Here is a 19,323-nt window from a genome sequence, read left to right as displayed (position 1 = left end):
TGAAATGGAATTTAACTCAGAACACTAGCATAGAGTCTGATGTTCAGTAATTTTACACCAACATCGCTTCTCCTCTCGCCGGTCTAATACTGATTTGTTGAGTATTTTTCCTACCATGATTAGAAACGGCCATTTTTGAGGCAAGAGCCTCGGCACGGCGTGCGTCACTGGCCACGGTAATATATTTTGTGGAAGTCCTTACAGTCTTCAGTCTCGCCCTAAGCTCGCGAAAAAAAAAAAAAATGCGTTCATCAACTCAAGCTCTACTGAATTTTCCTACACTCAATTTGTCCAGAAGCATCTTTCTAGCAGCTTAAGTTAATTCTTATCTCTGCTAAGGAGAAAAATAAGCTTTTAATGGAAATGTATTCTCGGAAACAAAATTGGTGTACTAATATCGTGCGGCCCAATGGTACGGCGCATGTCTTTCAATGAAACACCACTTTTTTTATCCATCTGTATCTCCGACGTTTTGCCTACATCAGTTGTGTGCGAATGTCGCATGACAATCTTTAAATTTCATGGATGAGAACTTCAATCAGTTCTTTTATAACAGAGGATGGCCACACCGTTACCGAGCAGGCGTAGCTACACATCCAGCTCGCCAACTTGCGTGTCCTTGACTGGTAGTTGTTAACTAGCTAGATAAAAGACACCTACAGTTTGACGTTGAATTAGAACAAGTTTCTGGCTCCTCTTTACATCTTTGAGAAGTTAAAACTCAGACTGAAAAGCCGTGGTCCGATCGTGATTCCATCCCACGCTTTATCAAATGGTTCAAATGGCTCTACGTACTATGGGACTTAACATCTGAGGCCATCAGTTCCCTAGACTTAGAACTACTTAAACCTAACTAACGTAAGGACATCACACACATCCATGCCCGAGGCAGGATTCGAACCTGCGACCACAGCAGCAGTGCGGTTCCAGACTGAAGCGCCTAGAACCGCTCGGTCACAACGGCCGGCCATGCAGACACAGTTACGGTATGTGTTGAAAATGGTATCCATGTGTCTCAATGCATGCGTGTACGCGCTATAGCACAGTCTGTCCCACACGTTCACATCGGCAAGGTTGCATCCGAAAAGTGTCAAAGGCAGCATGAATAAGCTGCTCCAGCGTATACATATCTGGAATGGCCTCTGCATACACGATACTTTTGAGTTGGCCCGTATAACCAGAAATCGCACGGGTTAAGATATGGTGAACGAGCAGGCCCTGCAACTGGCAACTGGACTCCTTCGTCCTATCCATTGACCAGGGAAGATACGATTTGGATGTGGCCGGCAAAATCGGCTGGAGCACCATCACGTAGGGGTCACATAACCTTTCAAATCATCAACGCCACTTCTTCCAGGGGAGACAAAGTCATCCACAAGAAAAGCCGATAGTTCCGGCCTGTTAGGCGACGTGGAAGGAAGAGTGGTCACAAAATACGGTCACCAATTATCCCGGCCGATACATTCCGGCTGCATCGATGCTAATGATTCGCTATCACCTTATCAAGGGGGTTCTGCATACTATCCCATACATGACTGTTATGAAAGTCGAAGATTCGTCGCCGCGTAGTAGTGGCGGTGAACGAGCAGGCCATGCCTCTGTGGATGACGCAGATCCCGGAATCGCGGTTGCCTGATCAAGAAACCAGTGACAAAATTGCTCCTGATGGGGAAAGTCTGTCGCTAGTAAGCCCGGCACACGCTGTAAGTGATAAGGTAGTAACAATTGTCATGCAGAGTGTTCCACACGATTGTCTGGCTTACCTTGTACTGGCGAGCGAAATGCCTGGTACTGACGTGTCGGTCGCCTTCCACAGCGTTAATTACATATTCCTCTGGTGTCCGAACATTTTGGATACGTCCTTTATGATTTTGTGCTTCCTGAAACGACCGTGTCTCAGACAAACACCGAAAAATTGTTGCAAACATTGAATGTTGTGGTTTTTGTCGGCGGGGATAGGTCTCCTGATACAACCTTGCTGCCCGTCGCCTATTGTCATTTCCCTTGCCGTACGTAAACACCTTGTCGGCAAGCTATCAACTCGAACACGGAAGCGTTGTGTACAACTCTGTATCAGATCTACTACAAGGTGAGTCAGCAAGAGAAATGGGACACAACATTACCAATTACTGTGGCAGGAGAGGACGCTAGGGCATGACGTATGAGGAACAGTTACCACTCTCTAGGAGGAAACCACGCACACACTACGTGTGTTACACCGCAGTCTCTGTGACAAAATATGATTGAATAAATGGTCTCTAGCATGGAAACCATGCATGTGCGGACATCATTAGACATTTTTTGTTCCGTGTCCTCTCATCAATCAATCCCTAACGTTTGTACAATGTGGAAAAAATCAGTCTGTATGTTTGATATGAGTCCACAGGGGCAGTCAAGGGGAAGAAGCTCATCCTTAATTCCTGGAAAAATTCCGGTCAGATTTGGTACACATATATGGAAAGAAATACCGAAGTGGTAAGAAACGCTACCCTCCTATTGGAGTAAGCGTGGTAAATTGGAGAAAGAAGGAAGGACGAGGATATGAACAGACAGCAAGGGGGAAGGAGAGAGGCATAGATACGACGAGTGTGAGATGGACAGAGTTAGGGGAGGGGGAACTGGACAGAGGGAGGGGAGATAAGGAGATGGATAGTGAAAGGAATGGAGGTGGACAGAGATATGAGGAAGAAGAGGTAGGCGGAGAGATGGGGAAGGAGTAGTCGAACAGAAGGGGAGAGGGATATGGACAGACAGAGGGGCAAGAGGAAATGTCCAGAGAAGGGAAAGAGGAGGAGATACACAGAGAGACGTCAGAGGAAAGAGGTGGAGCCGAAAAGGGAGAGGTGGGAGGAGGAAATGGACAGAGGGTGGGAGAAGGCGATGGGTAGAGAGTCCAGTAGGAGGAGATTAACAAATAGAGGGGGAGGAGGAAATGGAGTGTGGAAGAGAAGATGTACAAAGGGGGAAGGAGCAGACTGACAGAGAGAGAAGGGGAGAAGGAGAGTGAAGGGGCAGGAGGAGATGGACAGTTGGGGGTGGAGACGTACAGATAGAAGGAATGAGGGATATGGACAGAGAAAGAGAAGGAGGAGGTGGTCTTCTCGTCCTAATGATAAGGCTTATTACTTAAAAGTTAAATTGAAAATGTTATTAAGAGACAGTCGATTTCTTGTTGGGATGAATGAAAACCAGGGCAATGTCGGTACTCAGCTAGTAGGTTGATATAAACCAGTTTTCAACCATAGTCGGAACTGGTGATCTAACGATAAAGCGTGGCCGGCCGCTGTGGTCGAGCGGTTCTACGCTCTTCAGTCCGGAACCACGCGGCTGCTACAGTCGCAGGTTCGAATCCTGCCTCGGCAGGGATGTGTGTGATGTCTTTACGTTAGTTAGGTTTAAGTAGTTCTAAGTCTAGGGAACTGATGGCCTCAGATGTTAAGTCCCGTAGTACGTAGAGCCATTTGAACCATTTGATAAAGCGTGGGATGGAATCACGATCGGACCACGGTTTTTCAGTCTGAGTTTTAACTTCTCAAAGATGCTAGAAAGGAAGACGAGATAAGAAAAATTTCAAATAGTTTAAACTTTCTAGCCAATTTAAATACAGCTATTTAGATTGTTAAAGAAAATACCTTCTTTGTTGTATTGTCACAGCATATGACGCTACTACTCTAGCAGAATTTCAGGTGTGAGAACAGCATGAATAGCTGCTGCTACAAGGAAATGAATATACAGGGAGAATGGGAACATTGAAGTCCTGTGTCCAGATTAATTTTTCAGTGAGCAGTATAAAGGTGGAAGACAGAGTAATTAGTAGATACTTTCAAAAAATGGTTCAAATGGCTTTGAGCACTATGGTACTCAACTTCGGAGATCATTAGTCCCCTAGAACTTAGAACTAGTTAAACCTAACTAACCTAAGGACGTCACAAACATCCATGCCCGAGGCAGGATTCGAACCTGCGACCGTAGCGGTCTTGCGGTTCCAGACTGCAGCGCCTTTAACCGCACGGCCACTTCGACGGCTAGATACTTTCAAGATAAGTTGCACCAGCTAACAAGAGATTATATAAATCATGACATGAATTACGGAGTGTACAAGTGGTGTGTCATCAGAAAGATATGAAGTTACGCAGAAGATAAGGTTGCCACGGGTAATTCTGAAATTGCAGCAAAACTTAGTGTATAAAAGGGGAATTCATCTGATGTCTTGTCAGAGCGAAGTGTTGACGAAAATGAAGAGCTTCCTGATTTGTATTATCTTGGGAGCGACGGCCTCAGGTAAGTGGGTTTTACGGTCGATTTTCTGCTTTAGAATAAGGTTTACCTCACACAAACGCTGAATTTTTGTTGATGAAGTTCTTAGCTTGGCTTCGAAACAGATGAAACAAGTTACACAAGTTGAACACAAAAAATCAATAAATTATGCAGCATCATTCGAAAAGCATATTTACTTATTTTCTTTATTAATTGCTTTTATGGAGCTCCAATGACCCAATTTAGTATTCTCATTCTTCAAATTCCTTGATATTCGTTATCGCCTCTACGAAGGAGGTAAAACTTGAATGTTTGGTATTCCCGATGTAACCTCAGATGTACTTTATGTAGTTGGAGGTTATTATCAAAAGTGCTAGTAATGTTGTGTGTTGTAGTTCATGAAGATTTTTGTTTCATAATCTTCATGTCGGGGAGTCTAATATGGATATAATAGACAAATTACCGGCGTAAGACATTTCCACACTTTTTAAGCTGCTTTTCAGTGTTTGTTTACGTTACGTCGCAGTCAACGAGGCAGTACTTTTCTAAATATGTTGATGAATGATTGACTTGAGAGATACGATATCGTAGTGTGAGATCAATCTGAGTTTATGTCTGCCTGTTGGTTAAATACGATTGGGTATGTAAACTAGACAGTAATTTCTGGTGCTGTAGAAATCATGTTGCCCGCCTGAGGACTTCCAGTGCGAAGTGATGATTCCAACCCAGCGATAGCGCTACTGACACAAATATTTGAAGCACCGCTGTCGAGATCCGACATCTGAGCCTGTGAAATTGGCAGTACCGAGCGAGGTAGCCCAGTGGTTTGACTCTGGACTCGCATTCGGGAGGACGACGGTTCAATCCCACGTCCGGCCATCCTGATTTAGGTTTTCCGTGATTTCCCTAAATCACTCCAGGCAAATGCCGGGATGGTTCCTCTGAAAGGGCACGGCCGACTTCCTTCTCCATCCTTCCCTAATCCGATGAGACCGATGACCACGCTGTCTGGTCTCCTTCCCCCAAAACCAACCAACCAACCAAATTGGCGGTATTGGCAGGCTTATGCACTTACTGAATGCTTAAGAAAGGGATTCGAACTCTTAGAGTGTCAGCATAGCTTGAAACTTGGGTAGTATAAGAGGCAGTCAAATGAAAACAATACGGAAGGAAAAAAAGTAAGTAAAGTGTTAACTATTTTAAAAGTTATCGCCCGACCACATGTTGCCAATGCTGCTTGGAGCACGCTGCGGAGGTTTCGCTGGGAAGCCCTTACACATCCTCCACATGGTCCTGATCTCTCCCTATGTGATTTACATATTTTTAGAGCCCTGAAGAGAGTCATCTGTGCCCGTCGATTTGCTTCGAACGAAGAAGTGCACGCATGGGTACAATCATTGTTCCGCAGGCAACAGCGAACTTTTTCCATGAAGACAATGACCCACTTGTGTATTGTTTAATGTATATTGAACCGCGGACCTAGAAACGATGTAGAGGCTTCGTCGCGCCATAGCTCTCAGTGGCTGACAGCCCCACAAGAGGCCACAGCAGTCCACCCACCCCACCGCCACCCCACACGGAACCCAGGGTTATTGTGCGCTGCGGCCCCCAGTGGACCCCTCTGGGAACGTCTCATACCATACGAGTGTACCTCAAATGTTCGTGTGGTATAGTAATTATCATGTAGGCTTACTTGGAGACAGTGTGTGCGTAGCAATCGCCGGCATAGTGTAACTGAGGCGGAATAAGGCGAACCAGCCCACATTCGCCGAGGCAGATGGAAAACCTCCTTAAAAACAATCCACAGGCTGGCTGGCACACCGGACCTCGACATGAATCCGCAGGGCGGCTTCGTGCCGGGGACCCGGCACACTTTCACGCTAGGGAGGCAGCGCGTTAGAACGTGCAGCTAGCCGGGTGATGACCTACTTACCTCACAATGAGACAAATGTGTTAACAGTTACGGAGATTACGTTTGAAATAATAAAGAGTTTACTTACATTTTTCACCTGACTTGTTTTCATTTGACTACCCCGTATACAAGACAACAGAAAAATCTACTTTGAAAAGCAGTAACCGGTGACTAGCTAGGGTAACTACAATGAAGAATGCGGGTACAGGCTGCAAAAGCGCATACGGGAAATGTCTATTGTAATGCTGCTGTTATTAAATAACTTGTCATTATCACTGTCTTGCTAGTTAAAGTAGAATTGGAGAAAACTTCGACACTCAGAACTTGGTAACTCAAACTGTAAAGTAATATTACAATTTATGATACCTGAAAAGGCATGTATCAAGACCACAGAGGAGCAGACGGCGACAGAGACGAGAAATGGTGTCACAACATTTGAAACGTGTTGAAACGCGATGGTGTTTATGATGTGATGTGATGGAGACAGTAATAACGCAGTTCTTCATTATGTTGGTCATTGACGCTGAGTACGCAGCTAACGTGTTTGGTGTTGTTACTCCAGTGTTCAAATGGTTCAAATGGCTCTGAGCACTATGGGACTTAACATCTGAGGTCATAGGTCCCCTAGAACATAGAACTACTTAAACCTAACTAACCTAAGGACATCACACACATCCATGCCCAAGGCAGGATTCGAACCTGCGTCCGTAGCGGTCACGCGGTTCCGGACTGAAGCGCCTAGTACCACTCGGCCACCGCGGCCGGCTGCTGCCGTGTCATCTATGACCGCACCGTGGCGCACTGCGTTTCGAGGCCAGGAATCAGACGGCGTTCAGTTCGCGGCCGACAGGCAGTAGCACCACCGCCGCAATACAAAGCAAGCTTAACCACCCCTGAGCCGCTTCAATGTTAACACCGGCAACGCCGGCCGCCGTACACAGGGAAAATAGCTCCCTACCAACTACAGGCGAATCACGCCATACTACTCTACAGCGGGCTCACCGGGGGTCTGTTCACTCCTGCATGCCCCGACTAGCTAAAAGCACACGCTCCGCCACGAACAGCACTGCGCTCTTAGACGCAGCGCTTGTAACTGCAGACATATACAGAGTCGAAGTGACAGTGATGTATGATAGTGATAGGGACTCAGTGCACAATTCCGGCTGACAGTGTTTCTTTTCAGATCTTGCGTGAACTTCAGTTGAGAGATTGAACTTGTTTTTCCACTAACGCTTCCAGTCTTTGCTGTTCCGCGCTTTACGGATACAAGTTACCAGGCCTGGTGCGGTATATGAGGCGTGACAGCCTACGATGGTGAGGGATCACTTAGAAGGAGGCTGAGATGCTGCGTACTCTTGTGATACAGCGTTGTCAGTACCTGAAAATGATTCAATGCCGCCTGCAGGTGTCGTTCTTCCTTTTATTCTTTGTACGATTGCGCACGTTCGGTCTTAAACGATTATCAAGTGTCCTATTAAATAGGGGCAATATAAATCCCCTGTATCCGCAGTCAATTAAGTGTTAGACATAGTAAGAAGTTCAACCTTACTTCACACCCAATTATCGATAGCACATTACACTGAGGTGACAAAGGTCATGGAACACCTCCTCATATCGTGTTGTATGTGCTTTTTCCCGACATAACTCACTAACTAGATGTAGCATGGGCTCAAAAAGTCGTTGGAAGTCACCTGCATAAACACTAAGCCATACTGCCTCTACAGTCGTCCATAATTGCGAAACTGTTGCCGGTGCAGAATTTTTTGCTCGAACTGAATTCTCTATTAGGTTCGGTAAATTTTCACTGAGACTCATTTTTGGCGGGCGATCTGGGTGGCCAAACCATTCGCTCTAATTGTCCAGAATGTTCTTCAAATCGGTGACATGGCGCACTGCTAAGCATAAAAATTCAATCTTTGTTTGGGAACATGAAGTCCACGAATCGCTGCAAATGGTCTCCAAAAGGACAAAAATAACCATACCAGCCAACGATCGGTTGAGCTGGACCAGAGAATCGGTCCTCTCCATATAAACGCTGCCCACGCCACGATGATACCACCACCAGCTTCCACAGTGCCTTCTTGACAACTTTCATCCAAGGCTTCGTGGGATCTGCGCCACACTCGAATCCTAGGAACTGAAATCTGGACTCATATGACCAGGCCACGGTTTTCCCCGTCTAGGGCCAACCCGATGTGGTCACAAGCCCAAGGAAGGCGATGCACTCCTGTGGGTCATCTGCTACCACAGCCCAGTAATGCCAACTTTCACCGCGCTGTCATGACGGATACGTTCTTCGTACGTCCCACGTTGGTTTCTGCGGTTATTTCACGCAATGCTGCTTGTCTGTTAACACTAACAACTCTACGTAAACACCACTGCTCTCGGTCGTTAAGCGCAGGCTGTCGGGCACTGCGTTGTCCTTGGTGAGTGGTAACGCCTCAAATGTGGTATTCTCGGCTCGCTCTTGAGACTGTGGATTTCCGAAATGGAATGTCCGATGCGTGTAGCTCCTGCTACCAATACACGTTCCAAATCTCTTAATTCCGGCCGTGTGGTCATTCTCACGTCGGAATCTTTTCACATGAATCACCTGATTACAAATGACAGCTCCACCGATGCACTGGTCTTTTTTCCTTGTGTATGCGATACTACCGCCATCTCCATATGTGCATATCCCTATCCCGTGGCTCTTTGTCACTTGTATGGCATACAAGTCTCTGTCTCTGTGCTTATTATTTTAAATATCATCCACCGTCAATGCACTTACGTATGCAGGTAGCACAGTCATCATAAAATTGAATGGAGTAGCTCCGTTAGTATGTTTGCGCCTTACAGTTTTCAAAATTATACCAGTGCCCCAAATTTTTAAGTGAATACTGTTAAAGATTTGTAAACCTTTGTTTTTAACATTGCACATCTTTACATGTCTGTACAGTTTTCTCAGCATAGTCACCCAGATGACGAACACATTTCTCCTATCGAGTGACCAGTTTGTTGATACCGTCACTGTAGAATGTCTGACTTTGTTGTCCGAGCCACAACCTCACCTGTGCTTGCACCTCTTCAGCACTACCAAATTCAAGTCCTCGAAGTTGTTCTTCAAGTTTTAGAAAGAGATGAAAATCGGATGGCGCCATGTCGGGACTTCGTGGGGGATGATCGACGTCAGGGAACGCAAGCGTCGGACTTTCTCATATGTTGCAGCGCCCGTGTGTGTTTTGGACTCGTCGTGCTGATGGAGAGGGTACGCATGTGTGGTCGAGCTCATAGAATTCGAAACACAATTACAGCACTCCATTTCTCGCACAGCGGCGTAGTTAATTTATACACGTCCATGTTACACACAACAATTCTCAGACCTGTAGCAGCAGAGGGCTGCAGATACGTGGACATAAAGAACAAAGCTGTAGAGAGTTAATAACGATTGTTCTGTGTGAAAATCTTTAAGATCTTTGACATAAAAATGTCGGATGCATTACTTTTCAGCATGCTCTTGTATATCACACGTATCATCGCACTCAGCATACACGCATCCTAATGTTGGCATGGGGATACTGATATAGTGTTATCAGGATCTTTTGTTAAAGTACACACAGACATATCAAGAAGACGTACAAATACGAAGCGCTCGAGTGTTTTGATTCATGTGTACTGAAGAGTGATAAAACAGGCTCAGTAAGGTTGCCTGACAACTAAAGTGAAGCACTCAAAAAGCATGGTCGGATGTTAATGTAACTTCGTACATGCCTACAACATCGGTGGGTATGTAAATGATTTAAGTTGAAGTTCCCTATGACAGGCTGAACGACCACTAGGATGCATTAGTGCTGTTCGTGTTTAGCGTTGTTACCAGACCTGGTGGGGTATATATGGCGTGAACAGCGTCAGATATGGAGCGACTACTGCGAAGGAGGCGGAGGTGCTGCATACTCTTGCGACAGTGTTGTCAGGCCCGGGGAAGGGCCTCGCTGTGGGTCTCCGTATGGCCGTCTGGTATAATCATGCAATATCCAGATACGTGGCTCATTCGTAAATGACAGTGGCCTGATGCTGGACGTAATGGCAACGTAGAGCCGAGCAAACTCGTTATCAAGTTTCCGGTCCACCACGTCTGACCACCACAAAGGAGCACCACCGTGTTATGCACCAGGCACATCTAAACCCTACAAAGCTTCGCATGCATTCCGAGACTCCTTGCAACATTTTGAGTCACTGAGTTTTCTCATTGAAAGGGATCTGCATTAATTGTTAAACATCGTCCAAAAGCCAAGATCGCAAAAAATATATTTTTTATTGAAGACATCTGGTTTCACCAGAACTGAGTTTTATTAGCGTGTCATCTTTTGCATGAGGTTCAAAGTGAAATGAACATGTGTTATTACAAAAAATGTTTATGACCTGAAGATGAGAGCTAAGACTGTTGAATGCGGTTGTCTCAAATAAAAAAAAAATATTCTGCGCAATATCATTAGCCGGAGACTAATTGCAGCCAGGAGAGGGAATTACTGTCCTAAGCGTAGTAAGATGCCATTAATACCGCAGCACACAAGGGTGCTATTCGAGGGACGCGATAACTGGATGCATGGAATGCTGTTGAATGACGTCACATTGGCTTCGACGATGACTCACAGTTCTGCACTAGCAGGCTGACCGTCGTCAGTGGGTGTCGAGTATGGCGGCGACCTTCAGAGAGCTCCTTTTCTTTCAGTGTTTCGGATATGCGCAGGGACAATACTCATGGCATGGTGTGAAGAGCCATCGGGTAAGAGTTCAGGTCACGCCTGTTAGTGACTGCGGGAACTCTGACGGCGCAAAAGTACGGCGAGGACATCGTGCATCCTCATGTGGAACCTCGCATGCGACTGTGGTGCGGTACACCTATTCAAGAGGACAATACTTGTCCACACATGGCACGCTTCTCTATGAAGTGTCTGCGCGATGTAGAGGTATTTTGAAGGCCAGCAAGATGCCCAGATCTGATCCCGATATAACATAGGTAGGAAACGCTCGCTCAACTCAATCCCATTCCCACTATCCCATGTATCAAATATACTTAATACAGCTGTGGGCCAGCTTGCCTGAGGAGAGGATACGATTACTACAGGGGATAGGCAAAATAATGTGAACACCTGCACTTACTTGAGAATGGTTTATTAATAAGAGGTTGGAGCCCCATTTGCCCGTAATAAAGCTGCGGTTCTTCTTGGAACAGTGGCATATAATGGTTGTATAGTCTCCAGTGGAATGTTATGCCACTCTTCGATCAAAGCCTCTTCTAACGCCCGTAGTGACGAGGGAGGCGAAAATCTGCTCCGGAATCTGCATTCCAGTACTGCCCACAAAGGTTCGATAATTTCAAGTCTGTGGACTGTGCTGGCCAGGGAATACACTGCAATTCAGTTGCGTGCTCCTCATACCACGATTATACTGTCCTTCTTGGGTAAATGGGCTCATTATCGTCCTGAGATATGGCATCATTGTTGAGGAATAGAATTTGAATAATGGGGTGCACCTGATCACTTAAAATGTTCACATAATCCTTGGCTGTAATACGGTCTTTGAGAGTAATGATGGGACCAGAAGAATACCATAATACGGCTGCCCGAACCTTTACAATTCCACCTCCATGCTCAACCGTTGGAATCAAGAAACCAAGATTGTAGTTGTTCTTTTCTTTTTTTTCGGCGTTCTCCAGACGTAAACCCAGCCAAATGTTGGAAATAACGAAACCGTTGACTAGTCGGGCCATATGACGTGTTTCCACTGATCAGCCGTCCAGGTTTCATGCTTCTGACACCATTTTTTAGGCTTCTTTGCATTGGTTGTCGTCACTAACGGTTTCAGTATATCAGTTCGTCCATAAATATTCCGTTTATGAAGTTCTCGGTGGACAGTGTTGCTACATAAGAGGTCCCGAAGATGGCTTTCAGCTCTGCAGTTACTTTAACCGGCGTAGGTTTATGTTGTTTTCACACAATTCGTGTTAGCGTACGACGATCTCTGTCATTTACTTTTGATTTGCGCCCACTATTATCTTTACACGATGATGTTTTCCCATGTTTTGTGTAAGCTGTCAGGCCTGTTGAAACAGTTGCTTTTGAAAGGTTCAGTAAGTTGGCTGTTTTGGTTATTGATACTTCAGCTAATCGGGCTCCCACAACCTGCCCTCTTTGGAACTCTTTTAGGTCATTCATTGCACGTCGAGCTCGTCCTCTGAATGCAAATACGAAGTTTGCACTACTCGTAAACAACCTATACTGATGGCTAGTCAGTACTGAACACGCACAGTCCGTCCGCAGCTCGTGGTCGTGCGGTAGCGTTCTCGCTTCCCGCGCCCGGGTTCACGGGTTCGATTCCCGGCGGGGTCAGGGATTTTCTCTGCCTCGTGATGACTGGGTGTTGTGTGATGTCCTTAGGTTAGTTAGGTTTAAGTAGTTCTAAGTTCTAGGGGACTGATGACCATAGATGTTAAGTCCCATAGTGCTCAGAGCCATTTGAACCATTTGAACGCACAGTCCAGCAAGACACGAGCCTTACTTGCTTTACTGACCATCAAACAAAACCACTCCGTTACTACCGCTGTTCACAATATTTTGCCTGTCCCCTATACATGACATCCTTCTCAACCGATTCAGTGCATGCATCCAGACCACAGGTGCAACGTGATCTCATACTGCAAAGTTCATCATAAATTTGATTCGATTTTGTAATCACTAAAATTACGTCACATGCCCTCTCAAACCTCGAAGTTTCGTTTCCTCCTGTTCTAGACACTTTCCCTTCCTTGACAGTCAGTGTGTATACAGAAAAGCTTCCTTTTAGGTGCTTCATTTTAATGTCAGGCAGTGTACGTGAAATGCAGTGTTCATTGTACAGCCACGTGATCCCTCCTTAAGGAACGTTACACAAATGAGAATAAGTACCGTTCATCACAAATAATTTTTGCCATGTCAATACCAAATTAAAATAGATTCGCGATAGCGAGAAATTTGTGTCACTCGACATATCAAACCCTCATAAAAAAATTACGCCAGCAGAGACTATTTAAACCATTAAAACTTACCTCCTTAAGTATTAAAAGAAACGTCTAGATAAGTTTATGAATAGTATATCTACTAGAGTTCTTAACTGCATACAACTATTTCTCGTTCTAGAACGAAATTTGTATCCAAGAGGATGGAGTGGTGTTGGGTTTTTCCTCGCGGGCACATTAGGTGACATGTTTATTAATAATTTACTAGGAAATATTTTTGCGGGTTCACTGGAAAACCGAGAAAATAGTTCATTGCGGTATGTGTGTCGACGACATATTAATCTAATTTTATTGTACAACAAATGGGTAGTATTAAACTTTCACATTTCAGAAGGTTGTGTCATCAGATTAAATTCGCAGTGGAACCAGAGAAAATGAGAAAACGTCAGCTTTTCTTATCTCAAATTTTCGAATGTGAAATTTGAAGATACATTCGATATATTTCGTAGCCCCTCCACAACGTACGTTATTATTCACAGATAGAACCGTCACCAGAAGGCACATAACCTTGCATCAGCTTACTCTATGATTCATAGGATGCTGAATCTACCACTGGAAAAAAAATTTACTACAAATGCTGCGGAAAATAGCTGTAAATAACGATTTTACTAAGCAGGTAGCTCACACGTTATTTAGAAAACCAACCAAATGCGTCTCAATCCCGTTACTTTGATTAGGGATGCAGGGGAAAAGAAGGAAATCAAAATTTATATTTCTCCTTATATAGGCACTTTTTCCGATAAAATAGCTCGTTGCTTTAAGAATACGATTGTGAGAACCAGTCAGAGGAACGATAACAATTTGCAGAGTTTGTTGAGACACGCGCCACGTAAACCGGGGCTTTTCCCATGATACATAAAATTAATTGTGGAAATGATTTATGTTTTATATTGGTCAAAGAGAGAAGATGGTTCAAAGAACACACGACGATAAGTGACAGTAACTCCTCCACTTTGTTGCACATTTAAAAGGGTCCAAGCACAAAGAGCTTAGTATTAGTGAATCGTTGCACGATCTGCATGAACTGCACAAACGTAAAGTAACGAAAGTGGTGGAGGGAATAGAAATTTTTCTTAAAATAAGGATCTAAGTGAGGTAACTCAATGATTAGCAGACTGGACTCGAATTGTGGGAGGGGGGAGAGGGGGGATGGTGATGGGCAGAGGGAGGGGGAGGGGGAAGGAGGAGGGGGGAAGGGGGGATGACGGTTCAAATTCAGATTTAGGCATCCAGCGATTTCCCCAAATCGCTCCAGACAAATGCCGGAATGGTTGCTTTAAAAGAGAATGGAGATGTAGTTTCAAGATAAATGACGATGGAGATTATATGATACGAAATGCTTTAGAAGCACATAGGAGGATGTGAAGACTGATCGAGCTGATGCAGCTGAACATCTATCTGGAAAGAAAAAAATCCAAATAAATCAAAAAATACAGACAAATGGAGGAAAAATAGATCTATGGATCGAAAAATAATGTATTAATATGAAAATGAAGCGTGGAAGCTCGAACACGGACGGTGAAGTTATCATACACGTTTACAAAACTTGGGAAGATTTTAATAAAGGGGAAATTATCAAAATTTGTTAAACTTGCTGCCTTATTGTTTTGAACCTGTCAGGTATGAGTAACGTGATTTAAAAGGAGACGTTACATATGTACTTACCAGTTGTGAGTACAAGCTGAACTACAGAAAGGTGAAACCTAAAAAAAAAACTTTAAAGAAACCTTCTCTGTGACTCCACCGCGACGTTCCAGGTCAATTGAGCGTCAGCAAAAATTGGTAGCTGAAATCAGACGTGTCATACCATCACCAGCTCTTACATGCTCAATTCCATTTAAAGGAGATTGTATGTTCCCATCATTTTCATTAATCATAGGATAGATGACGTATTTCCTCCATGCTGATTTTTACAGTACACAAGTGCGCTGTTCTTTTGATAGTGAATTTTGTTCTTGCCAATCTGGCAATGTTGCTTAATAGGATGGAAATATTCTCTTGAGAACGTCAATTGCATAACTTTCTGCTCGTCACAATGAGCAGTAGATCAACAAATTTAATTCCGTACTTCTTCACACGCGCTAAAACGCCAGGAGATATTCGTTGACATTCGACATCAAAATTTTAGTAGTACTGTTTACAAATGATATTTTTAGTCATCAGACTGCTTTGAACCGGTCCGCAGCGAATATATCGCCTACGCCAGCCTCTTCGTCTATGGTAACTCTTACACCCAATGTCCTCAATTATTTGTTGGATGTATTCCAGTCTCTTCATTCCTCTATAGTTTTTTCCCTCTATTGATCCCTCCAAAACTAAACTAAACGCCGCGCGAACAGGTCATGGAAGGCCCAACGGAACAGACCGGCCGCCGTGTCATCCCCAGTCCACAGGCATCACTGGATGCGAATATGGAGGGGCATGTGGTCAGTACACCGCTATCCGCTCTCCCGCCCGTATGTCAGTTTATGGGATCAGGGACGCTACTTGTCAATCAAGTAGCTTGTCAGTTTGCCTCACAGGGCTGATTGCTGCCCCTTTGCCAACAGCGCTCTGCAGACCGGATGGTCATCCATTCAAGTGCTAACCCAGCCTGACAGCGCTTAACTTCGGTGACGGATCCCTCTAGCACCGCGGAGGTTATTTCCTGATGTCTTAACATATGTCCTATCATTATGTCCCTTTCCCTTGTCGGTGTTTCTCGTGTCTTCCTATCTTCACCGATTCTTCGGAGAATCTCCACATTCAGTATCTCATCAGTACACTTAATTTTTAACATCATTTTATAGTACCACAACTAAAACGCTTCAGTTCTTCTCCAGTTTTAACGTAGTCCTTGATTCACTGCCATACGATACAGTGCTCCAAACATACAGTCTCAGAAATTTCTTCCTCAAATTGTGCCTAAGTTCGATACTAGCAGACTTCTATTGGCCAGAAATTCCCTCTTTACCTAAGCTAGTGCCAGTGTGCTTCTTATGTCCTTGCTACGTTGTTACGTGTTAATTTGCTACCAACGTGGCACTTCTTCACTCACCAGCAATGTCATCAGCAAATTTTGTAATAAAGGGTGTGTTCAAGCTGCATGTTAACTTCCTTGCACCTATGTTTTTCAACTTATGTGACTGTCTCTTTTAGTAAAGCCAGTTCTCTCCAACTTAACTGCCTACTACCGTGTTTACTGTCTCAGTATTTACATACATAAAGAACTTCTAATTTGCCTCATCATTCCACAGTACCTCTATATCTTATTTCTTTGCACATTGACGGTTCCCTAACATTCTCTTAAACTTCAGTCTATTGTTAGTCATTTCTGTTCTGATCAGAATCCCTGTGTAAGCTTTACAGTCAGTATCTGTTATCGGAATCTGTGTTTCACGGCCTTTTCCTGGTATATCACCTCTTCTTCTGAGTATACACTATTATTAGTTGAAATTTAATGGACACCCGATACTCTTCCACTATCATTGCTACTGCAATGCCGTTTTCTCCCGTTACTCCTTATGCTATTCCTTCGCCTACCACCACATTTCAGACCCCTTTCATTATTAGACTATCTACTTCTACACACTGACTTACTGGTTCAATATCCTTACATATTTCGTACATCGTCTGCTGCACGTCGGTAAGTACACCAGAACTCTTGCCTCTGGCGTTGGATTGCCGATTCCAATGAAAATCACACTATCACTGAGCTGTTTGTGGTAACTCACTCTCCGTTTTACTGTTCTATTCATAAGGAATCCCGCTCTTTTTATACCATTTCTTGCTGCTTTTCATGTTATCCTAAACTCGTCGTACACACGATAACATTAACACATTTACTGAGCAAATAGGGCGTTCCAGATAGAATTAAAAATAATTCTTTGAGACTCAGGCTCTTTTTGAAGGATCATCGTTAAACAACACAAAGTATTTGCTGTGTTAGAAATTAAATGTCTTAACAATGTAAATTACCAGTGTACTACAGACATCTCAGGGGTTACTCTCAGTATGTTGCTTCTTGCTCTAATACATCGCTGCCCCAGCTATATAGAGACAAATTCGCAGAAAGCTGACGATATTATTTGCACGCCGTATAATGCTGAACAAAGAAGTCTAGTAGTATCAAATATGGCGTCTAATTTAAAGAAGAAATTCATGAATGAACTCGGAGTTGTTTGGAAGTGAATAATTGATTGTGGAAGAACTGGAAAAGAAGAGAACTGAAACGATGACATATTGTACTACAAGAAAATGTTGAAAATAAGTGGACTGATAAGGTAAGAAATGAGGGAATAGTTTCCTTGATGCTCTAGGGAGATCTGCACAGGGTAACAGCCGACGGGGAAGACAGAGATTGGAATACATAAAAGAAATAGTGAGGACAATGGGTGGGTGTACTACTCTGAAATGAAGGGGTTGGCACAGGAGAGGAAAGAGTGTTGGGCAGAAGACTGATGGAGGAAAGCAAAGTTGCACCGCTCTGGCCTCAGACGAGTCGGACGGGAGTGAACGATCGCCATATCATCCTCAGTCAATGGCGTCATTTTGATGCGCTGTGGATTAATGTGGGGTCAGCACTTAGCTCTCGCGGACGCTGTCGGCTTTGAAGTCTTGGAGCCGCCACTTCTCATTCAAGTAGCTCTTCAGACAGTATAACGAGGCTGAGGTGAACCCTTGCCAGGCGTCCCATCGAGATATCAATCTCGTGGAGTACCAGGAAGTCTGGTCGCGTCCTCTACGTGACTGAATGCCATGCTGACCGCTCAGATACCCAACGCACCACGGAAGAAAAAGGAAAAATTTGCTCTAAGCATTCAATTATGTCTCTACTGTTCGCGGTAAAGACGTCACATGAAAGTAAATAGCTGAGCTATAGGGCAGATTGGCAACTCGTATCTCGATATTGAATCCTGCATTCGCCTCTTCTCTAAGACGTTATCTCGCTTTTCTGTACTTCGATTTGGAACTCTAGTTTGATAGCGTGTTTTCTGTACGAGACTACTCTAGCTTTTCTCATCGGTGCTGACGTGAGCTGAGTTTAGGTACAGTCATAACTTTCACCCCCATACAGCATTTTCTGCTACCGATTTATCGTCGCTTTATTTTTCTATACTATACGCCATTCGCAGCAGAGGGGTGACTAACCAGGCTACGCCACAATACATTCTACACATATCATGACATGTAACGATTTTATGTTGTAATATATATTTTATTTTATTTACTAACAGAAAACTAAAGTGCATCCAGACACTGAATAACAAGCAGCTGTTCAGCTGTTGTGTCAGAGTGACAGCTCCACTGCCTACAGAACGAATGAAATTGGCGGAAAAGAAGCACCTGCCTATTATTTTTCAAGCTTTGTGGAGACGTTCAGTTTACAATCTTTTATTTGGTTTGGAAGCGATGTCGATTATTAACATCGGTATGAGGTGTAGCCCACATGGTCACGAAAACGGTCTTGCATTCATTTAGACATGTAACAAAAAACCCTTTGAAGGTCATCTAGAAAGAATTTCTTGTCTACTTGGAACACTTTCTCAGTTCATGAAAGTTGTTAGGAGGCTGTTATGAAAGTTGTCTTCCTGCAGCACCTCAGACATTCTCTACGGATGACACATAAAGGGTGACAACACATCGGTCAGTGATCCTAGCATTCCTCACTGTATTTGTGGTGTGAACTTCAGTGTATGGTACTGCTGTAGCCTGCTACAATACGCCGTTTATTACCCTGTTCCCGGAGGGTATGACAACAACTGTCAATCCTCTTGGAATTTCCCGTGGCACCCGTCTACAGGAGGAGTTGGAGAGGTATGAGTCTGGAGGATCGCTGTTCATGTGACTCTTCACCATGTCATGCAAGTCTCTGTAGTTCATGGTATAGAGTCCGCGGTAAACGCCATCCAGGAACTTGAGAACTCGACTCAGCTTTCATTAATGTTTCCAACTATGACCTTCTGTTTGTGACATTTTTCCCGATTTGAGCTGTTGTCGTCCGTCTACCCCTAAGAGCCACTCGAAGACTCCTACGATCATCTCGTGCTGTAGTCCTTCTGTAAAGACCTTTGTATCTTCTCTTCCTCCCACACTGTTGTCGTAAGTTCATCGTTCGTTATTTCGCTACTGGCCAACA

The 19,323-nt window shown here is 44.2% G+C and overlaps 1 protein-coding gene across 1 annotated transcript in view; it reads left to right on the top strand.

The window, feature by feature from the left end:
- Positions 1-4,220: 4,220 nt before the first annotated feature.
- Positions 4,221-19,323, top strand: part of LOC124580275 (trypsin-1-like) — a 67,094-nt gene continuing 51,991 nt past the window's right edge. Inside the window, exon 1 of the mRNA XM_047131283.1 lies at positions 4,221-4,281. Coding sequence (XP_046987239.1) covers positions 4,236-4,281 — 46 coding nt within the window. The 5' untranslated portion in view covers positions 4,221-4,235. The remainder of the gene's footprint in view (positions 4,282-19,323) is intronic.

Source organism: Schistocerca americana, chromosome 1, assembly GCF_021461395.2.
Source record: "Schistocerca americana isolate TAMUIC-IGC-003095 chromosome 1, iqSchAmer2.1, whole genome shotgun sequence".
Lineage (NCBI taxonomy): Eukaryota > Metazoa > Arthropoda > Insecta > Orthoptera > Acrididae > Schistocerca > Schistocerca americana.
This window is presented reverse-complemented; position numbering and strand designations above follow the sequence as displayed.